At 39.5% G+C, this 24,586-nt stretch overlaps 1 protein-coding gene across 2 annotated transcripts in view; it reads right to left on the reverse strand.

The window, feature by feature from the left end:
* The window catches only part of Asah2 (N-acylsphingosine amidohydrolase 2), a 122,665-nt gene that overhangs the window by 23,981 nt on the left and 74,098 nt on the right, over positions 1 to 24,586 (reverse strand). For both annotated transcript variants that reach the window (XM_036171040.1, XM_036171031.1), the window contains 7 exons: positions 15,295 to 15,415; positions 12,839 to 12,964; positions 9,008 to 9,094; positions 7,149 to 7,253; positions 6,960 to 7,041; positions 4,597 to 4,712; positions 2,848 to 2,942 (listed from right to left, as the gene is read on the reverse strand). In XM_036171040.1, the coding sequence (XP_036026933.1) occupies positions 2,848 to 2,942; positions 4,597 to 4,712; positions 6,960 to 7,041; positions 7,149 to 7,253; positions 9,008 to 9,094; positions 12,839 to 12,964; positions 15,295 to 15,415 (732 nt within the window). The remainder of the gene's footprint in view (positions 1 to 2,847; positions 2,943 to 4,596; positions 4,713 to 6,959; positions 7,042 to 7,148; positions 7,254 to 9,007; positions 9,095 to 12,838; positions 12,965 to 15,294; positions 15,416 to 24,586) is intronic.

Consider the following 24,586-nt stretch of genomic DNA (forward strand, 5'->3'; position numbering starts at 1 on the left):
GATCTCTGTAAGTTTGAGGCCAGCCTGGGCTACAAAGTGAGTTCCAGGACAGGCTCCAAAGCTACACAGAGAAACCCTGTCTCAAAAAAACTAAAAAAAAAAAAAAAAGAAAAAAAAAGCTTAGCTTTTTCCCTTGGCTGGCCTATCTTCAAAGCAACTCCTAAACACAAATTAGATCACAGAGGAAAAAGAAATCAATGAACAACACTGAGAGAAAAAGACCATCAAGGATTGTGGTGTAGCTCAATGGTGGAGTACTTTCCTGAAAGTACAAGGCCCAGGGCTCCACCTCTGATGCCACAAAAAAATGACAACATCATTTTCTATTCATGGGTTCAACATAATGGATTAGTTGCATCCTACATGCATAAGAGCTGGGGAAGAGAGAAAATTTGATACTTGGCCCCACCTACAAAGAACTTGCCCTTTCATTTCTATATTTAATCCTTCAATATAACCTTGAATATCTGCTGCTTACCAGGCCCACTTTCACATGTAATGGTTTAGTGGAATAGAACTTATACTCCAAGGATGGAAGGTGACCACCAAATAAGTGAGAAAGTGAGATGAAGAGATGAAGATAAGCAGAGACTCATACAGCAGAGTAAGGGTGAAAGGGAGCAGTGGGAGTACTGGTGGGAGTACTGGTGCCAATGCTGGCGCTGGTGCTGATGTGAGATTGACAGGGTTGGCCATTGTTGGTAAAGATGATTTTATGTACTGCGAATAGAATTTGTATCTCTATTAGAGATTTGAGCAGAGTATTAATAAACACTAAAAGCCTTGTCCATGAAACTAACTGAAGAAAAAGTGTTTCATACAGAAAGAACCATAAATTCAAAGTCCCTGAATCCATAATATTCTTAGTGGATCTAGCAAGTGTATTTGTAGTTCTGTCTATATAGAAAACCTTGACAATGATGCAGGGTGACTGAAGCAGGACAAGCAAGAGGGAAAGTCAAAAGATACCACACTGAGACTCAGACTGTGTGGGGACTTGAAGGAAATTGGAATGATCTGAGGGAATACCTGGAATAAGACAGGAAAGGACTGGGAGGTTTTGAACAGAGAAATGGCATGTTGAATTCACATTTTAAAGTAGTGGTTCTCAACCCGTGGATCACAACCACCTTGGTAAACCTCTGCCTCCTAAAATATTTACATTATGATTCAAACATTAGCAGTTATGAAGTAAATATGAAATATGAAAGAAAATAATTTTATGGTTGGTGGTCACCATAACATGAGGAACTGTACTAAAGGGTCACAGCATCAGGAAGTTTGAGAACCACGTTTTTAAAGAAATGCAGATGACTGTTTTACTGAGAAAGGCTACAGAGGAGTAAGGGAGGAACACAAATGGAGGTCTGAAATAATTGGAGGGAATGACAGCAATGATGGGGATGACAGCAATGATGATGAATGACAGCAATGATGATGAATGACAGCAATGATGATGAATGACAGCAATGATGATGAATGACAGCAATGATGGGGAATGACAGCAATGATGATGAGTGACAGCAATGATGATGAATGACAGCAATGATGGGGAATGACAGCAATGACGGGGAATGACAGCAATGATGGGGAATGACAGCAATGATGATGAATGACAGCAATGATGGGGAATGACAGCAATGATGATGAATGACAGCAATGATGGGGAATGACAGCAATGATGATGAATGACAGCAATGATGGGGAATGACAGCAATGATGATGAATGACAGCAATGATGATGAATGACAGCAATGATGGGAATCACAGCAATGATGATGAATGACAGCAATGATGATGAATGACAGCAATGACGAGGAATGACAGCAATGATGGGAATCACAGCAATGATGATGAGTAACAGCAATGATGGGAATGACAGCAATGATGATGAATGATAGCAATGACGGGGAATGACAGCAATGATGGGAATCACAGCAATGATGATGAATGACAGCAATGATGGGAATGACAGCAATGATGATGAATGACAGCAATGATGGGAATGACAGCAATGATGATGAGTGACAGCAATGATGGGAATGACAGCAATGATGATGAATGACAGCAATGATGGGGAATGACAGCAATGATGATGAATGATAGCAATGACGGGGAATGACAGCAATGATGGGAATCACAGCATGTGTTGCGTAGAACATAAGAATTGGATAAATTCTTGAAAAAGGAAAAAAGAAAATTCAAGGACTATTTCAACAAACTTCCCCTTATGGAGATAGGAAAGACTGTAAGAGTCAGGCTTAGTTCACTCATCAGTCCTTTCAAGATCTAAACTGGTGCTGTCAAGTCATTTTCTCTCATTTCGTATGTGTGTGTGTGTGTGTGTGTGTGTGTGTGTGTGTGTGTGTGTGTGCTGACACATTTCCCTGCACATTTTACCTTTAGCATGCCAAGTTTGTGAATTTTTCCCCATCTTTTTCACCGATAATGAGCATAGACAGATTTATTCTTCAGAGGCCCCACCAAATGAGGAAAAATTATTTGTCACTGTTGCCAAACACAGTATAACAGGCTATCAAGAGATCAGCAGAGAACTATCTCCCCTGAAGAATCAATCCCAGGGCCATCGAGATGCCTCAGCAGGCAAAGATGCTTACCTACCGCTGAGCTCAGTAACCCAGTTTCCGTCTCCAGAACTAAAATGGTGAAGGCAGAGAACTGACTCCTGCAACCTATCCTCTGACTTCCACAGGTACACCATGGCCTACATGCCCCTCCCACAAACACACAACAGATAAATGAATGACTCTAAAAAGAATTAATCCCAACAGAAATATATATATATATATATATATATTACCATGGAGCTTTTTATAAAGAACTTACGTAAACTCCCCAGGGATAGCAGCGATGGCCAGTGACCCAAGAGTAACAATCTGAACATCAACTATATCTGGGTGCCAAGGATGAGGTTTTGTCAGCTGGGACCCCAAAACAAGAAAATTCCATTAGGTATAAATTACCCTTTCTATCGTCAACAGTTCACATACGTTCTTTCATTCAACAATTTCAATGTTTGAAGCCAGTTTTGTTTTTTCACCCCATCACAGGATTCATTTCTGACTGTGATGTGACACTAAACACATCCATCGTGTGCTCTAGCATGTGAATCTCAAATTCAAGCTCCATTGGTCAGTTCAGGGTGAACTAGCATTTGAAGGAGCTTTGGTGGACTCATCATTACATGCAGGGTAAATGACTGTCTCCTCAATGGATATACAATAGCATTTGTAATAATTTAATGCCATCATTTATACTTTTACCCTAGTTGTGTTTTAAGTTTAGAACTCCCAAGTCTGGCTTTATCTTCCAAGCTCGCTTCAAGAGCATCTGTCCTTTTCCATATTCTGAGTAGTGGAAGCTATCTCTCCATCCCTTCGTCCCCGACTCTCTTACCGTAAGGATTTTAATAGGGTACTGGGAAAGCCTACTTTTTAAAGACTTATACTTCAAAAATCATGCTTCTATGAATAGTGGGATGACTTTTTAACATTACAAATGCAAAAAAAAATCATGTTCTGAAGTAGTGTTAAAAGAAAATTGCTTTATCTGGGCAGTGATGGTTCATGCCTTTAATCCCAGCACTTGAGAGACAGAGGCAGGCGGATCTCTGAGTCTGAGGCCAGCCTGGACTACAGAGTGTGTTCTCGGACAGCCAGGGCTACACAGAGAAACCCTATCTTGAAAAACCACCAAAATTTTACTTTAATTAATGATGTTACCAAATAAGCAGAAGGAATTGAGTTGGATCTGAAGCACTCATATTAAAAGACAGGCAATGGGGTGTGGCATGTGCTTATAATCTTAGCACTGAAAAGAAGAGACAGGTTGATTCCTGGGGCATGTTGGCCAGCCAGTCTAGCCTAATTGGTGAGCCCCAGGTCCCAGTGAGAGACCATGTCTCAAAATATAAGGTTTGTAGTACAGAGGAATAACAGCTGAGGTTACCACTGTCTCCACACACACATGTATGCACACCTATACATACCAAGTAAAATAAATAAATAAACACATGTATAAATAATCAAGTAAACAAATCAGTAATGCTGCCTAACATGAGAGAATTGACACATGAGCATTTCCCTCTATGACCTTGATGCTTTCCTCTACAAAGAACTCTTCATAGCCTGCCTTCCTGGAGCCTGACTAACATGAGTGTCAGACTTCCTTTTCCATGTTCCAATCCTCTCATTTTTTTCTTAATAATTAGGTAACCTGGTATATTTAATAGTAGCAATTCTTTTGAGCTGTATTTAGCACTCAAAATGTTACTATTAAACATTCATGTGGGTGTGGCTGACTGGGAAGACTCTGCTAGCCACACAAGGCCAAGTTGGACCCCAGGACCCAAGTGAAGGTGCAAAAAAGAGGGCCAAGTGCACTGAAAAGCATTCCCACACACATATCATACCCATGTGCAATAATAGTAAACATGTAACAATAATAATAATAAATTACATAAGAGTACCTAAAGAAGATCTTCCATGCCAGTAGACATTGACCTTTTATTATCTTATAGTTCAGAAACTACAAAGTATTATATTCTGATTCCATCGTTACAATCAAATGCCTTACCTCTCCAGTATGAATTAGGATTGGCTTAGGTTTATGGCATTCTATGATTTCTTCAGATGGTTTGCCCAAGAGCTGGTCCCGAATAGTGTCCCAAAATACATCCCCTTCAGTTGTCCCTATTAGAATTGTTATGATTAATAAGATCCCTTGGACTAGCCCTTTGAGGATGTCATGATTTTGATAGTATGATAGTATAGCACACATCATTTTAGACATTTCAGGTATTTTGTTAAGGTTGTTATTCAATGGCTTCAACAATCTGAACAATAGAAGGGGAAGTGTTTCCTACATTTCACAAAGTATAATAGCCCTTAATTAGGTCATCATTTTTGTAAAAGAATAATAGAATACATTTTGTGTGGCATTCTCAAAGTTTTATTTATATTAATCTTGCTAGTTTATGTCATAAATAAAGACAACTTTATACAACTCACAGATTTGTGAACTGTATCACTTTTTTCTCATTTTGAAAATTAACAATAACTTCAAAATATAATACCAGCTATCTGGCATGTGGATTAAAATAGTAAAACTTTTAGAATTACAGGGTAAGCCTTCATGATGGTGAATGGTTTGTGGGTGTGATGGCAAGCCACTAGTCTCAAAAAGGAAACTAATCTGGACATTTCTGAATGTCAAAGAATATAATCAAGAAATTGAAAAGACAACCTATCAAATCAGGAACATTTTTTTCAAGTAATTTATCTGATGAGGGATTTGTATACAAAAACATATTTTAGAAAACCTCATAACTCAATAGTTACAGTCAAAAACCCAAACTTAAAGAAAAGTATATGAATAAACAGTTCTCAAAGAAATATATAAATGATGGCCAATAAACACAAAAACACATTTGACATTATCAAGTAGATGCAAATCTAAACCACAAGGTGACATCATTTCATATACATGGCTAGAATCAGCATGCCAGATAACAAATATTGACCAAGATGTGGAAAAATCAAACAGACACATGGCTGACATAGCTGTAAAACAACACAGCCATTTTGGAACTCATGTAATAGGGCTTCAGATGTTAAGACACAGTTAGCCTGTGGCCAGCAAGCTCTCTTCTAGACACACACCAAGAAGAAAACTGCAAACACAGGCCCACACAAACACTTGTACATATGCATTAAGGGCATCATTATTCATAATGTACAAAAAAGTGGAACAGCCCCAAGATCCATCAACTAAGCAATTGGAAAATAATGATACCATGAATTAATTCAGCCATAAAAGACAATGGAGTATTTTCACATCTATACTTCCATGTACCTTAACAGCACAATGCTATATAAAAGATGCCACAAAAATCCAGATATTGTGTGATCCCATTCATATGAATATCTAAGGTAGCAAAAAGCAGAGATAGGAGGCTTATTGGTTGCTTCTACAGTGGCAGAGAGATATGACAGCTAGCATATTCAGATTTTCTGCTGGAGTGTTGGAAATTCCAAAGTAGACTTTGGGAAGGCTGTATGTCTGCCAACATATTAAAAACCATGAATGTACTTTAAATGGCTGACTTATATGGTTTGTCAATTATTTCTCAATAGATAGCTGTTATTATTGAGTTCTAAGAGGTTTTCTAAAGTATATTTTACATACAATTCCTATATCAGATGAACTATTGGAAACATTTTCTCTCATTCCCACAGTCTTTTTTGTTTTTTCTCTTTCTTCATTATACTCTTTGCACATTGCCATTACAAAGAAATCTTGACTGCTTAAAGTAATGGCTAGCCTGGGGTCAAGGAGATGGCTCCGTGAGTAAAGTGCTTGCTTCCAATGTGTGAAGATCTGAGTTCAGATCCCCAGAACCCACATAAAAAGGCAGGTGCACTGGTGCAATGGGGGACTAGGAGGTAGAAATAGGTGGGTCCCTAAAAGCTGGAGCGCTAGCCAGCCTGGCCATGTGGCAATTTCCAATCCTATGAGAGACCTTGTGTCTATCAGTGAGTGAAAGGCACCCAAGGTTCAACACCTCTAATCTCTACACACACACACACTGTGCAGACACACACACTAATGTATACACACACACTAATATGCATACACACACACACACACACACACACACACACACACACACACACACTAAATGCATTACCAAGGTTCATCAATATACTAAAATGCCAAGAGAATTTGTTTCTGCTTATCTTTAAATTAACAAACCTAAGGGACAGAGGACACCTATCCCTGGGGAACCTGAGATGTCACACCCAAGCTTGGCTAGCCTGAAGCCTCCTGAGTTAGAAGTGGGAATCATAAACACACTGACCACAGTTAAGCTTCATTAGGAGACAGAAGCCTGAAGCCCCCGAACCCGGAAGCACGCATTCCATCCTCCTCCATCTCACCCTGTGTAATATTGAGGCCTGAAACTCCGTCAATTGTGCCTGCCGCAAAACTGTAACCCAGGGCAGGTTTACATGTCTTCACCTGAAGAAAGCATCATAAAACAAAAACAGAAACGGAAGTTCAGCAGTAAGTAACAATGGGCTGTGCTCTGCCCGTGCAACAAGGTCAGCGTCCTCCGTCATACTCACTGCATGCGTGTCATTGAGCTGGACGGTCACATCTGTCATGTTCACCCACTGGTGAGCTGCAAACACTGGTCCAGTCACTTCTTGAGAGGCAGAGTCATGCAGCTCCTAGAAAACCCACATAGGCTCACCGTCCCGAGGAAAAGAACTGAGAGAAACAGACACTAACACAGACACCTAGTATCTTCTGCACAGAGACACCTTTCTTCTACTCACTGCTTGAAAATAACCTCACCCCCACCCCTACCCCACAGTGCTCTCATCAATCCCAGTGCTTCCAAGAACCTGAAACCTCCAGGAATGTTGGCCTGTGTCTATTCACTCCAAATAAGAACTTAACATGAAACAGACCATGAATGACATAAAGCTCCAACTCACACTTGCTGGAATGTCAGGCTGTCAGCAGGCAGACTTAATATAAAGTGCCCCTCTTAGGACCCCTAAGCTTTCTAAGGACAGGAGCCAGGGATAGGCTCAAAGACACTGTGTCCCTCACCCATTCGCTAATCTTTGGCATTCTTGGGGTTTTTTTATTTGTTTTGTTTTGGGGGGGGGTGTTTTGTTTTGTTTGTTTGTTTTTGTTTTTGTTTTTATAAAATTGAGTGACATTTTTCTAAGCATATGGGAAATGTAAGTTTCATACTTTTGGAGACATTTGTGCTTCTACATCTGTGTCATACAATACAAGACAATCATGCTTCAGCACAAGTTTACTGGCCTAGGCCACTCCATGACAGCTGTGTGTGGCCTTTTAAGATAAGCGACTGGGGTCCCAACTGCAGCCTGCCTCCCCCGATAACCAGGGAAGCTGTGCGTTGCTGTGAAGAGAATCCAGAATCTCTCTGCTCTCAGGCCAAGGACAGAAACAAAATTTCTAACACCAAAGTGTGTCACAGGCACACTCTTAAAAAGAATCTGTTAATCTAGAATCATCCACTGATAAAAGCACACTTCTAGAATCCCAGTAGAGAGGTGCACTTCTAGAACCCCAGTAGAGTAGAGAACTACACTTCTAGAAACCCAGTAAGAGTGGCACACTTCTAGAACCCAAGTACTAGGTAGACAGAGACAGAAGGGTCCCTGGGGCTTGCTCCAGTCAGTCTAACCAATTAGTAAGTTCCAAGTTCAGTAAGAGACCCCCCTCTCAAACAGCAAGGTGGAGAGAAATTAAGCAACATTCCCAACCTCAACCTTGGGCCTGCACATACATGTTTACACCTGCACACATGTGCATGCACCCTCACACATGAAAGCACGTGTCTGTACATCCATCCATCAGACACATGAAACAAAAATTTTAGGAGCAGAAGGAAGGTGGAGTCATTCAAAGTAATCCCATTGCAAACCAGATTCTGCCTTCAGCACAAGGAGAAAAGCAATGTAACCTTTGTCTTTTCAAAGAAGCACACAAATAAATGAGAATTCATGGTGCCAGAGATGTTCAGCTCAGCTTGGTCACTGAAGGCTAAGTTCAGAAGCAGTCAGGTGCCTTTAGCTAGGCAATGACTTGAGCGATTTCCGAGAATCTACATCAGGCTGGTCCAGTGTGAGGCCACATTAACTGAACACTTTACAATCTATCTGTCTCCTCAGTTGGAGCTGCACACTCAGGCTTTCTAACATCCTAAAATAGAATGTTTTCCTGCCTGCTTAGTTTTAAATGCACTAGGAAGTCTGACCGGATGAGACAGAGTCCTGCATGGCTCCCAAGGGCAACCTCACAAACCCAAGTCTTTCAGACTTCCTGGCCAGCCTGAGCCCTTGTGGCGTTCCTTGCAATTATCGACTTCCTAATAAATGATGCCTGTGGGTTTTAAAGAACAACACAAAGCAGAGATGGAAAGCATTGGGCCCGTGCCTACCTTGGCTCTCTGGTAGATGGCCCGTCCTATAATTTGTGTGCTGTCAATCATATCTTGCCCAGGTCCTTTGGCCATGCACATGCTAGGCTGGAACAAAATGAGACAATATGATCCTTTAGTGATATGAGCAATGGCTTTAAGAACTGGAAAATTACAACTGAATCTAACCAAATACATTTGCTAAGTCAATCCTAGCTTTTCTTTTGAAACACTTTCTCAATTTCCAGGCTAGGGCAAACATAATCACACATGCCTTTGGAGCAGGGAAGGTTTTCTGAATGCATCTCTTCCAGTCACTTCCTTTTGAAATTAGGAAGCAGAGTTTTGGCTTGATTGAGAGATTTGATGTATGTTACACGGGAAGCTGACTCTTGAGCTGTGACTGGAAGGCAGGCCTTACCCTCTGTCACTACCTTTTTACTTCCTCATGCTTGCCTGGGACTCTCACTCCGACTGTCTTACACATTCAGACTCACTTAGATTACATTAGAACAATTAGCCATCTTCCTGGGAAAAAATGAACAACTCCAGCTCTACATCCAGTTTCCTAGATCAGAAAAGCTCAAAATTGACTAAAAATTTAAATATGGTGAATGTCACAAAAAACATAGGGAAAGAAAATACAAACGAATAAATGTTACAGTCTGAGAAATAAAAAAGACTTAAAACAATAAAAAAAATAGGCTTAGAAAATTTGACACCTTAAATATTTTAAAGATCTATACAGGAGAGACAATATAAATAAGGCTGATAGACAATATAAATAAGGCTGATAGATAGGAGAATTGATAGACTAAGGAACTTTTGTACTACTTATGACAAATATTTTAAGAATTAATGTATTAGGGACTTGACGATTTTCCATAGGGAAGAGCATACTGCTTTTACCTATGTAAAGGAGATGAACTCATTAGACCCATTTTTTACACATCTTTGCTTGCTCTAACACTATTCACAACAGCTAACATCAACCACAGTGTCCATCAACGGACAATTGGTGTGCATACACAATAGAATGCTTCTTGACTATGAAAAGGGGTGGAACCCCTTCATTTGCAACAAAATGCATGGAACTGGAGGTCTTCTATTCAGTGAAATAACCCAGACACACAAAAGCAAACACCACATACTCTCACTCACTTGAAACGTGATCTCATGAAAGAACGGAGTAGAATAGTAGTCAATAGAGACTGGGAAGGGCAGAAAGGAAATGGCAGAGAGAAGTTAAGTAGGGGCAGCAAAACAATGCTAGATAGAATTCATTCTGGATTTCTGCAGCACAGTAGGGCAACAACTGTTGACACAATGTATTTAAAATAATAAGAAAGTTGCAAAATTCCAAACGTACAAAAACAATGTTTGAAGAGGTGAGTATGCATATTATCCTTACATTATTATGCAGATTAACAAATTATTGTAATATAAACTTATCCAAGTATTGTATCTAAATTCAAAAATAAAAGGAAAAGAATGTCCTTATTAATACCACTTGATTTATCCATGCTGAGTTGGCATTTCTCTTATTTGTGATAAGAAGTATCATAGTACACATACGATGAATTACAGATATAAGAGGTAATTCATATCCTCTCTCTCTCTCTCTCTCTCTCTCTCTCTCCCTCTGTCTCTCTCTCGCTCTCGTGTGTGTGTGTGTGTGTGTGTGTGTGTGTGTGTGTGTAAATGAACATTCAACATGAGAACATGTTCAATTTCATGAATAATAAAATGGAAATTTAACCTAGAGGAAGCTCTTTGCATATTATACCATCAAGAAATCCCAGAGTGATATATTTGGCTTAAATGAAAGTTGGGACAGTAGTCGCTTACACATAGGTAGATGAAAACGTCACTGAGAGGGTAGACAGGACATGAATATCACACATTAGGTATGTTCTCTCTTTAACAGAAAAGTTTAAAGTATGTCCTGAGTAGGGACTCCTGTACCTGTACAGATGTGTATAAGGTCAGTGGTCAAGCATGCTTACAGGAAGGAAAAGAAGAGAGGAGAAAGGCAAAACAAAGAGGTAAAGAATGGGTTACCTAAATAATGGTACTTAGAACTGAGCATAAGAATGTTACTTTAGTTACGGCTTAGAACATATTTGTTGGAAATAAGGAAACACATCACAGAAGTGCATGGAAGTGCAGTCCCTCATATATGTCCTTGTGCCAGTGTATGTGAAGATACACAGAGCAAATGCTATCTATAAGATTGCTTGGAATGAGGGAAGCCAAATAAAACATACTCAGAAAATAACAGAATTAAGGAAGAATGAGAGTCTTCTTGTGATTTTTCTAATTATAAGAGTAAAGTATGCTCATTGTAGGAAAACATGAAAGTTCAACAGGAAAATGAAAGCTAGCCAGAGCAACATCAACAGAAAAATCAATAACAACTAAAGATGTGTTACCCTTTAGTTTACTATAACATTCATTTTGAAAAATTGCTATTATAATGAATATGCAATATTGAATCCAAATTTATTACTCCACATTGTATAAGCTTTCCCCACATTATACAGTACTCCAACGTTTGATAAGTTACTGCATAATATTCTATTGCAGGTGAGTATATTTATTTAACCATTTCATTTATGAATTGTGGGCTTTAATAAGTAATCTTAAAATGTATGGCAAATTAATTATGTGACAAATACACAAATGAAGAAAAAGAAATTTGCAGCTAAAAAGAATGACATATATACAGTATAACTATTCATCCGTGTTGCTCCCTGAGTAGGGATGGAGGGCAAAAACACAGTGTAACAAAAGTGACAGCATGAAGGGGGGACTTCACAAAGACTAAGAACCAGGATGCCAGTGCCCGCTGCTATGTGAGAGCTGAAACAGACTGAAATTAATTCGAGGAAAACAGGTAAATAAATAAATGATAATATAATCTTAATGGCTAACCTGCAAACTTGCCACATAGATGTAAATATGGAACAATTTCTAGGAAATTATGTGGAAACTTATGCCCTAGATTCCATAAATAAATCATAAAAACTGTTTATGAATGCCTGCACAAACAGAGGAAGCAAAGTGTGAATAACTATCATGGCGGCTAAAGAAGCAAGTGGTACCTTCCTATTGCTGTGGTAGAACACCATGACCAAAGCAGCTTGGAAAGGAGTTTGATTGGGTTCACAGTTTATGTAAGAGTTATGACGGTCAAGTGAGGGCACAAAGGTAGGTGGCTGGAACAGCAGCTGAGAGCTCACTCACATCTTAATCCACAAACAGGAGCAGAGGGAGAATCAGGAAATGGCATGAGTCATTTGAAATCTCAAGGCCCACTCCAGTGACAAACCTCCAGAGCCACACCCACTAATCCTTCCCACATAGTTCCACCAACTGGGGACCAAACATTCAAACATATGAGCCTAAGGGGACATTCACATCCAATCACTACACGTAAGGACTTTCAGTTTTTACTACTATGTGCATCTGCATCTGTGTTATTTGATGTTTTATAGAAAGACTAATTTTGAATTTTAAAGGGAAATAAAAGTCTATTAAAAAGAAAAAACCCTCTGGTTGACAATCTATAAGAAAAAAATGCCATACAGGTAGTTTTGGTTACAAATTTGAAAACTCAGATATTACAGGGTAAAATGTTTTAAGCTGCTCAGGAGAAAGGAATCGACTTACCTTCTGTGTTTGACATCACAATGAAAACTGGGATAACCCACTTAAAATTCAGAGAAGTTGGGTAAATGCTTCAGAGAAGAGTGGAGAGTAGAGACCAACAGGCCAGTGTGTACTTGGAAACAACATTATATGTTACTGATGAATATCCAAGCACGAAGTTTGTGTGCCCTTCCTACCTACCCCGCCGATGGGACAGGTGCTTTGTTCATTGTCGCAAGACTCTCCCGTGTTGGTACAATGTGGACCAAAAATGTTTGGGGACACATCTCCGAGATTTGATGAAGCAAAGCCTGCTACAAATGGTCCCTGCCAAAATAAATGCACCATTATCTTTTATTTTTTTGTTTAATAATGACTTCCATTAAAAACACAAAGACTCAGTCCACTCATAAACTCCTGTATGAACCCACATGTGGATAAGTGCAGAGGTCAAACTCAGGTATCATTCCTCAGAAGTCTCTCCTCATTCAGTTGTTGTTTGTTTGTGAGGCACAATCTCTCACAAACTGGCCATTCGCTGATTAGGCAATGCTGGCTGGCCAGTGAGCTCTGGGGATCTACCCATCATTGCCTCTCCCAAAACTGAGATTACAAGCATGCCCAAATTTTGGCTTGAATCCTGGGTTATCAACTGAGGTACAGGAAGCATTTTACTAACTGAACTATCATCTCCCCAGCCCTCAAACAAAATCATGTACAGACAATAAAAAGATAAACAATATCCTGAGAACTTTTTTTTTCTGAACAAAATTTATTTTATTGTATTAATTTTCATTTTATTTTGTTTATTTTATTTTCTGAAAAGGCTCATGTTGTGGTCAGTATTCTTTTTTAATTTTTTTAAATTTATTTAATATTTTTATTTTATAATTAACTTAATTTCACATATCAGCCACAGATTCCCCCGTCTTCCCTCCTCCCCCCCCATCCATCCCCCATTCCTGATGCAGAGGTCAATATTCTTATTACTGAAAGTAATCCAATTATCAACAAAAGTTTTCAAAGGAGGCTTTCAAAGGCATATTTCCCTCTAACACAAAAAAAATTGACAAGAAATGCAAAGTATATCAAGTGACAAAGTGTGGAGCCATCCATCTAGTGTCTGGTGCTTTGCCTAAAGCCCACGAGTCTCCTTGCCCTTGACTGTCACCACCTAGGCTGGTCCCCTGTGAGCTCCTCCTTTCCTAACCAGATTAGAGACAGACCAGGCATCAGTATAGACCCACCTCATCCACCATTTCCCAATAAACATCTCCAGTTTTCTTAGAGAAAGACATGGGCCTTTTTAAGTATAAAGGAGAACCTCTTCCCCAAGTTGCATGCTAGTACACACTTGGAACCCTGGAAGTTGGGAGGCTAAAGATGGAAGGTCATAAATGCAAGGTTAGCCCAGACTACATAGCAAGGCCTTATCAAAAACAGGGGGGAAAAAGATGAGGGAAGGGATGAATGGGAAAAATAAAGAAAGGGAGGGAAGAAGGGATGGGAGCATGGAGGAAAATAAGGCAAAAAATCAGTGCAAGCTAAAAAAGAGAAAAATAGATTTTTGTCTAGAAAGGAGCTAAAGGATCAGATTCTTTTAAATATGAGGTCACTTTCTATATAATGGATCCTTCATTCTCCGCTATGGCCTTTGCCTCTGATCATCTTTATTCTTCTACATCAAGTGCTTGCATCCAGTGGCCAAGCAGAGCAGTGTCTCTCCTCCCTTGTCTGTCTGTATCACTAATTACCCATAGCTTAAGAGGTTCCAGTAGTAAGTCAATTGGCTTCCTGGTTTTAGATCTCATTACGAGATGAGTTTCAGGCTCACAAGTGTCAAGGATTAGGGTTTCTTCTGGCTTAGACTTTTTTTTCAATGTGTATGGGTGTTTAGCCTGCATGTATGTTCGTGCACCATGGGCATGCTAGTTATCGCCTATGGAGGGCAAAAGATGAGGTTGGATTCCCTGGGACTGGCGTTACAGACAGCTGTGAGCTGCCATGGGTTCTGGGAATTGAGCTTGGTTCCGCATCTCCCTAGCCCCTTAGGTTTTATTGGAAAAATAAGGTTTTGGAAGGAATGTTTTCTTTAGGAAGAGCTGAATCAATCAAAAGGTCTAGTCATCTGTCTCCATTCATGGTTTTACACCATTAGGAAGGTGCACAACACTCTTATAGCACTAAGAATGAAAGTCAGCATCAGCGCAGTGAATCATATCACCAGCTTGATCAAAGACTATTACAGGCTACAAAAGTATAGAGCTTATCTTTCTTACATAATTGGTTATAAATTTATGAAGCCATCAATATAAGAAACATCTGCTATCAAGAACAAATGGTTCCTTTATTATTTAAAATATTTCCTTCCATACTGAGAGAAGCTAGATAGACAGATAGATATAGATTTCTTGTGTGTGTGTGTGTGTGTGTGTGTGTGTGTGTGTGTGTGTGTGTGTGTGTGAGATCTCCTGAAACTGGAGTCGTAGGTGGTTGTGAGGCTCCTGATACAGGTGCTGGTAACCAAGCCCTGTCCTCTAGAAGAGCAGTAAATACCTTCCAAAGCTGAGCCATTTCTCCAGACCAGTGAATTTTTTCTATCCAAGCCTATTCATGAGGTCAATCAAGATGAAGATTCCAGTGACATTAATTCTCACCTGTCCAGGTAGATACCCCCTGTTCTTCTCTTGCTCAAATAGGTAAGCTGCGTAGCCCATATTGTCACTATTTACAAAGTGGTTGCTATTGTTCATGCTGACAGGGTGGATGGCAAACCAACTGTAAAAGAGAAGAGAGCTCCAAGTTAATCAGGAGAGCCCAACGTGTGGGACTAAAGGTGACGTCTTCTCTCAAAGGCTTAAGTCTTTTCCAGCAAACAAAAGTATTTTGTGAGACTGACCCACTACCTACTGTGTCAATGAAGTACATAGAAGTGTCTTAAATTCCAAGCATCCTACATTCAGATTTCTTCACTGTTGATCAGATAAAATTGCAAATAATGTATCCAAGAATTATGATCATCTACTTTAAAAAAATACAGAACTCCATTTTCATGAATATTTCATCACCATTATCTTCAAAAAAGCTTTTAACAAGTTCCAAGGGCGGTCAGTTACCAGAGGATAGTCCAAATAATTGAATAGACGTAGACTTTGTCCTTCAAGATAGACACAAAGATAATAATTATTCAAATCAACCCAACCCAATTCAGTAGACACTTACTGAGGTTAGCAGTATGCCAAGCATGGAATAAATGGAGGTTTCTCTCAGCATCTTACAGAAGACAGAGATGTGAACAAATGGCCTTAATATGGTATGACAAATGATATAAAGAAAGAGGCACAAAGGCTTTTCAGACCACAGATGACAAGCAATTAATTTGAAGGGCATTAAAGAGCTAGGCACAGCAGAGTAAGTGCATTAAGGCATAAGAGAAGATGTTATGCATAATCCAGCATGTCCTTATTGGTACCTTGTTTAAATAATAAATCCATACAATTTACAAACTAATTACAGACTGCTACTTTACTTCACAATGCTCATAGGCTGTTTGCCTACATCTGCATAGGTGACACAGAGAAGAAAAGCGATGGCCTATATGTCATAGAAGACTAGTGTCCTATGACAGCTTGTCTGAAAGCCCTCATAAATCAAACCTTCATGCCAGTGAAAGAAACTGTTGTTGTGGCTTGGAAGTAAAATTTTTCCCCTAGAGTCATGTGTTTAAAAACTTAGTCCCTAACTGATAGCACTGTCCTGGGAAAGTATAGAATTCTTTGGATATAGGGCTTAGCTCACAGATGTAGGGCTGTAGGCACCTCACTTGTGGCCCTCCACTCCTGCTCTGCCATGAAATGAGGCCACAGCTGTCCACTGCTATCCACTCTGCGGTGACTTCCTTGACATGATGGACTGTACTATGTCAGACTGTGAGCAAACTGAATCATCCCTGAAGCTCTTCCCTTTGGCCATCTTGTCAAAGGGATACACATGTCTGCTGGATGCAAGGCAGAAAAGCAGATGAACCAAAATTCTCCAGTCAAGAGAAATGCCGATCCATCAAGTCTCAGGTTAATTTCAGAATTTTTAAACTCTTAACGATTCAATCCTATGCTGGAAAAAATTTAAACATTTAGTTTATATCACTACCTCAGTGAAATTGGTACACAAACTAAACATTTATCCAAAGTTTCGGGATGTTTTAGGACTTCGAGATCCACCTAAAGTCCTCCATTCTCATTGCCTGGTAGTAGAGGTAGGTTAGGGATGATGGCTTGAAGCTCGGTGCAGTAGGCCGGCAACAAAAGGAAGTTGTTCTGGTTGGTGCAATGGGGCCTGGGGTGGGTTACAAAGAACTGGGAGAGTCTGCAGGAGCTGAAAGTCTCCATACAGCATAAGACCAGTGATGTTTTACAGGAGGGCAAGTCAATTTGGCCAGCTCTTTCACTACATAGACACAAATTTATCTCTGTCTGTCTGTCTCTCTGTCTCTTTCTGTCTCTGTCTCTCTTTCTGTCTCTGTCTTTCTGTATGTGTGTGTGTGTAAAATAGTATATAGAATGTAATATGTGTATATAATAATAGTTGTATAGTAGTAGTTGGCTTTACAATTATTTAGGTAGTAAATAGCACAGAAACAGAATTGTCACATAGTAAACATATTAAACAATACACATAGTCAAAAATATAGTCCATATACTGTTTTTGTATCTCAACTTAAACAAAACAGATAGGAAAAAGACTTTATTGGTCTGTCAATATAGCTCAATGTTAGATCATTTACTTAGCATGTACATGGCCCTAAACTACACACAAACACACATGGATGCACACTAATTAAGCAAACACATAAATTTCAAAACTTTATCCAATACAGACTGACTATTAACCCCTTTTAAGAAATTATTTTTATTATAACTACACTTTTATAACTCCCCACTTTTCAGTTACTGACATATACACTCAGGGACAGTGTCTGGGAGTCTGAGCTGGATATCTCACCCTGAAGTGACTTTATATCAAGGGGCGACCACATCCTGTTCCCCATTCCTTCCCCACTCCTACTGGGGAATCTGAGAGACTGAGTTCAGACCTGACTGTGAAGCCAAGAGAGCTATAGAAGGAGGCTCTATGCTGTGGCCCATGGGCAATGATTCTCTTCAGAGATGCTCCCATGCTGGGCCCTGGCCTGTCCTCCAAGTCTGCCATGTTGCTGCATCTCTGCCTGTCCATGGCATCGATAACCTTTCCAATAAACTCCTCACTCCCTAGTTAATCTGTCTCAGTGTGTCTTGAACCATTCACCACATCCAAAAACCTAGACATACTGAGTTGCATTTACCTGTTTTTTCTAAAACCAATGCCTTTGCTGAATAGAGATGTACACTGAAATGTTTATGAATGCAATATAAGCTATCTGCTGTTGGTGATAAAATATTCTGGTAGAACAAACACAATGAGAGTGGCAGCATGAGACAGTGGCAGGATGTTGCCATTTACATCAAAGCTGGTTGTACTTACATGGGGATTATCATACTAGTGACTCTAAATTAAACTTTCTCAGTGTAGCTTTTTCCTTTTCATTAAAAAGTAATAATAATAACTTGAGATCCTTCTGCCTCAGACTCCCAAGTAGTTCCATAACTACTAAATACAATACGTTTCTGGACAAATCATCAGTCTATAAGAATAATTCTGTCCCCAAGATGTCTACTAACCACTGTGCAAAAGTGCATACTCTGAAAACACCCTAAGCTCACCCTCTAGAATCCACCTACAAGATTCTGTGTTTGAGAAAACCCTGCCCTGATCTCTCCCTTCACCTCCCTTACCATTCTCCCTCTCCTCTCTCCTCTCTTCCTTCCCCTCTCTTTCCCTCCATCTGTCCCTCCTCTCAGTTTCCATCTTTCTCTTAAAACACAAAATAAATTCAAATCCACCATTTTCCTATTAGGTGGATTTTGCTGTTTTGACATTTTATTCATTGGATTTGTAAGAAATAAATTGGTGATGGTCACAGCAGGCTCATGGTTTCTCATCCAAAATATTGACATTGGTGTGCTTACAATGAGGTAAGCCAGATTCAACCACTATGCAACTGAAGAAAACACACAGAACAATTCTCTCAATGTTGACTGTGATCTCCTATGTTCTAGGCAAAAGACTTCAAATACATCTTTAGTCAGAAACAATATCTTCATTTTAAAATTAGTAAACTAAGTCTCTGAGTGACAAGGCAGCCTGGCCAAGTTCACAGTCACACATCAAGAAGCAGGACTGTGAACCCAGGTCCCCACTGTGGAAGACTGTTTCTTTCCCCTCTGTTCACTCCCTTGCTCATTCAAAAGGGGCATCATCTTGCCCTGGGAAATGCTTCAGAAAATATGTACTGTATGAACTTGTCATCAAGGCTGAGCTGAAGTGCGGTCAAGGACTCAGGCGAGAAGACATAAAGAAAATAGTGCCTGAAAGGCTCCAAATGTGAAAAGATGTGTTCAGAAAATGGGTTGATGGTTAGAGGCCAGAGCAGAAGAGCCTGAGCAAAAAGGAGGAGCCACTGGACAACGCAGTCCACCAATGTCAAGTCCTTGGAAGCCCAAAGTATAATTGCTATTGTGCAAATTCCCAAGGAACTGACATTTGGGTGAGTTTTCCACATTAAGGAAATCACAATTACACATATTAATAATGGCTGTGAGGAAATAAAATGCTAAGAATTTCTCCTGATTAGACTACAGATTTAACTTATTTATTTCATTTACTTTAGGGCTTAGAAAAATCAATTGCTCACTTGCAAATAAGTACACAAAATGTTATTTGAACTGCAGAAAAAAGAAAATATATTTCTTTCTCTTGCCTTTGAAATGTGTACAACTAAAATGTTAGGTATGTCACAACATCTAAGGTACTATGGTAGTGGTGAATATTGATAAACACATACAGAGACATGGTCACATTAATTTTAAAAGGACATGGGTACAATTCATTTTATCTGTTCAAAATAATATTTTCCAAAACAAAGTTCCAAAGAGTAGAGGAAAGACTTAGTTTCTCAGAAGAAGCTTGAATGAAGACATAAAAGAATGGATATGTTCCTGATGATAAACACTTTTAAAACAAAAGTGATGTCACACCTATCTGTAAGAAAGAACACAGAACTCTTTTCAGGTCCATGCAATATAATTAAGAAAGTGAACAAAATCAGATACCACTTCCCCTACAAACCGCTTCACTACAAAGTTTACTACAAAATTCCAGGACTGAAAAACAATAGATTTCAACTGAATTTATAAATAAATAAGCAGAATAATAAGATGGACTGGTATAATTAAGTTTTTCCACTGTATGAATAAGACATTAGAAGATCCCTAGAGCCAAAGATTGAATACAAAATGTGTTTCCTGCTTTGAAAAACTCTTAAATATTCTAAAACAAATAGCAAGCCTACCACAAGTTCTATTCACAGCTCTGGGCCTAATGAATAAACATTTTATAAACTGTACCCTATGTAGGAAGTACTGGCATTGGGTCATTAGGAACATAATTCCAGTGGCCACTCAGTTCACTGTGCCAGGTATCTCAGTCAGTCCAGAGAAAAAGGATGGCTTGGTGAGATATCTTGCAAGGGCCTCTGTGCTAGCTATAGTCCCTATCCAGCCTAAATGTCCACAGACAAGGAAATAGAATGGTGTTAGTTCGTTCAAAGGTTGTACTCATGGAGTTTAATGGGGAGATGGGATATATTAAAATATATTTTAAAAATATCATGGGTTCATAATCCAAGTAAAGCTTGAATAAGATCATACCTGCTTAACATGGGCCCTAAATCTAATCGCTGACATTCAAGAGGAGAAAACACAAAACAAATAAACAAACAAGCAACAACAAAAGGTGATGCCTAAAGCCCAAAGAGAAAGGTAATATGAGGTGGAGGCAGCCTGGAGTGGTGTGTCTACAAGGTGAGGAAGGCAAGGCTTGATAGCAACCACTATAAGCTAAGAGCAGCACGGCATGGGTTCTCCTGCAAAGGAAGGCGTTAACCCTGTCAATGCCTTGATTTGGGACTTCTGGTCTCTTGATGTATGAGAGGACAAACTTCTGTTATTTGAAGTCCCTTTTATCTGTGATTAGCATCCCAGAGAAACTAACACACAACACACACATACATATGAGTGGCTTAGAATACCAACTCTGGAGTGAGACACTATTCACTTATTTGAACTGCAGTATTTAATATCTGTAACAAAAATCACAACATAATATCTACCTCAAGCACTTGACAATTACAGGAACTAACACAAGTAAAGTACCTAGCACCAAGACTGGTCTATAGTATGAATGGAATATATGATCATCATCATGGCATTGTTCTGATGATGTTCTGATGATGATGGTCATGAAGAAAACACAAAATTCTGTGAGCATAAATACTCATAGGACTAATAGTATTAATGCAATGTTAAAATAAACAGTGGATGAATCACACCTGCAGCCCACTTACATTAAGCCTATAGATGAGCATGAAATGCTTAAATGAGGAAACTCTGCCCTCTAGTGGCAGAGATTGGATGCTTGTTAAATACCCATATGCACATCAATTTCCCACGCCGACTTGAAGGGTGGGGCATGTGAACAGTTCTGACTAATGACATACTTGAAGATGGACCAACCAATCCTCTAGATTTCCACAAACCTTCACTATGTTAAGCTACTGGAGTTTCATGTTCTGCCTGTTGTGATAGTTGACATAAAACATTGTAATGAACACACCTGGGTCACCTCCTTTATAATCCTTCTTACCTCACCCCATTGGAAAATTTTAGGGAAAGAGAAGAAAAGATATCTCATTGAATTATACTGGAAGCATTACTCGGAACATAATTTGACCCAATGGAACGTGAATCTTCCTAAAATGCTCAGATGAGGAAAGACAATGAACTGCAGCCAAAGGAGGTTTTCTGAATTTACTGGTGGACAGCATCCTCAGAAGAATTTCACCATCACTGCACCCAAGAAGAGATGAATGTTCTCAACTATCTCTTTCTTCAACCTCAAAGATCCTGCCCAAGAAAGATCTTTGCTGTAACGATATTTGGGAGATGCTTTGAGTGGAGTGCATGAAGTAACGACAAACAAAACTCTACCTTCACAGTACGACCAAAAAAATTGACAAAAGAAAAACAGGAAAGCATCAACAATAGTGTTCTTTGAAAATTCAGCCTAACTAGGAATTGTAGAAATGTAAAGGAAAACAATAGCGCTTTGATTTTCCTAAGTCTGTTATCTTGGCAGGCACTGTGATAGGTGATGCCACCAGGACTAGCAGGAGTCTGAGAAACAACAGTCTGCTCACCTTTACAGCAGTGGCCTAAAGAAGGGAACCTTTGCAGAGGGCTCGTTGGCAATGCATAGTCAAAGCTTTAAAGTTAAGTATTCCCTTGGCTCAGGGTTCCAACTTCAAGGAAATGGCTGAGAGAAATCCCTTGGCTCAGGGTTCCAACTTCAAGGAAATGGTTGAGAGAAATCCCTTGGCTCAGGGTTCCAACTTCAAGGAAATGGTTGAGAGACATCCCTTGGCTCAGGGTTCCAAATTCAAGGAAATAGCTGAGAGAAATCTCTGGCAAATGCAATTTGCTGAAGAGTTGTTACCCCAATGACTAGTCAAGTATATTTCCACATAATGTGATGTTTACACTTGAATTGCAAGGTATAATAGAATGCGTTATGAAATACTCTGAAATAATTTTAAAATGGTAATATAAAAACATTAATATTGAGCCGGGCGGTGGTGGCACACGCCTTTAATCCCAGCACTGGGGAGGCAGAGGCAGGAGGATCTCTGTGAATTCGAGGCCAGCCTGGGCTACCAAGTGAGTTCCAGGAAAGGCGCAAAGCTACACAGGGAAACCCTGTCTCAAAAAAACAAAAAATTAAAAAATAAATAAATAAATAACATTAATACTGAAACAGAAGGTATTGCTAAATGAAAAAAATAAGCAAAACTTAATATATAATAAAATCCCACCTTTTAAAGTAAAGAATTTCTAGCATGTTTAGCAAAAGTTTAAATGACTATGCCACAAAATGATCATAGAAATTAACTCCAATCTTCAAGATTAACAGATGATTTTTATTTAACATTTTTTTCCTTGGAGTTCACAATTTGAAAACTGTATGGTTATGAAAGTCTTTTAAATGACAAGAAACTATGGCCAGTACTGGTACAATGCCACTGCTAAAGTAACAGGACCAGGGCTAGAGAAGGACTTCCGGCTTAGGGGGGATTGGTTCGGTCTTGTGAACCGAGAGACACAGTCACCCTGGGTGGTATCACTGCAAACTACAATCTGCCCTGTAAAGGCAGCTTTTAAATCTCTACCAATCCAAAAGGGAGAGATGGGACAGGAACAAAGTATTGAATCTAAGAAGCAAGTCACACACAATGGGAGACACACAAAGGCCAGATGTAGAATGATCAATTTCTGGAAACAGATTCAACCCACCTGTGGGAAGATGGAGATTGTCAGGTATAAAACAAAAATGGCCTGGCGGTGGTGGCGCATGCCTTTAATCCCAGCACTCAGGAGGCAGAGGCAGGTGGATCTCTGTGAGTTCAAGGCCAGCCTGGTCTATAGAACAAGTTCCAGCACAGCCAAAGCTCAAGGCTGCACAAAGAAACCCTGTCTAAAAAAAAAAAAAAAAAAAAGTTTCTAAGCAATACCCTCAAACAAAAGGACAAAGAAAAGAAATATTGAAAAATTATTTTTAAAAATACACTGAGATCTCTACCCTGAAAAGAGCTGAATTAATTATATTTAATAAAACTGTATAGACATTGAGGCCAAAATGTATTTGAGATATGAAGAGGGTTGCCACAAAATCAAACAACAACCAGGAATCTGTTTGGCTGTCTCAGAGTGAGAACGCAGCATCTTGATATTTTTCGTGGTATTTTTAAAGTTTTAGTGATTAGCGAGTGAAAGGAAGTAAGTGCCACCCTAGCACATGTTCTTTCATTCACACTGATCCCTTTCCAGTTGTTTTTGTATGGGAAGATTAACTCTAAACCACAGTAGGCTTATGGTGGGATAATTGTATGATTGTTTTTATTTTCCCTGTCTACATTCCTAAATTTTTCATGTGGTTTTTGTTTTGTTTTGTTTTGTTTTGTTTTGTTAATGGTGAACACATTTTATTCACATGCTGAAAAACAAAGATTGGATTGGAAAAAGAAATAACCCCACAGATTCCTTCTGGTTAAGAACATTGCAGGTACCTACAATCAAGTAAGTTCAAGGTCTTCTGCCAGCTGCTTTTTATGGTTTTATTTTCCAAAGCTGAGATACGGGTCAAGGATTATTACTTTGGCATCTGAGAGGCCTTATCAAGTACCTCCCTTTCCAAGAAGATGTACCAGGCCTAGCAGGAGGCACACAGTCATCTTCACAGGAGAAGAACAAAGCACAGATGGAAGATCGGGCAGAGAGCCAGTGGTGGCTTTCAAAGTGACTCAGAAAGGGCAGGACAGGAAGGACCCATAGGGACAGGGATCAGAGCTTCCCAGAGATAACACTGGTGCAGAAACAAGCAAGAGGTGAAACGGAGGAAAAAACAAGATGGAGACCAGTTATTAACTAAGCCATGGTGGCAAATGCCTATGTTCCTAACACTGGGGAACCTGAGCCAGGAGCATCATGTGTTTGAGGACAGAGAGACACATGGGACCCTGTTTCATTATTTTAAAAATGGTTTCTTGAAAAACACACCGCTGAAATTTTAGCATTCGCTATTTGAGTGCCATCAAGTGAACAGAGCAGGAAAGAGACAGTGTATAAAAGAGGGAGCCACTGAGAACAGTTAAGCACTGTGACTTACACAGTCACAGCCATAGAAGGCCATATGTAATTCACACAGTCAAGATTTACACAAACACGCCTTGTCTCTGAGTCC

The sequence above is a fragment of the Onychomys torridus genome, chromosome 1, assembly GCF_903995425.1.
Source record: "Onychomys torridus chromosome 1, mOncTor1.1, whole genome shotgun sequence".
Lineage (NCBI taxonomy): Eukaryota > Metazoa > Chordata > Mammalia > Rodentia > Cricetidae > Onychomys > Onychomys torridus.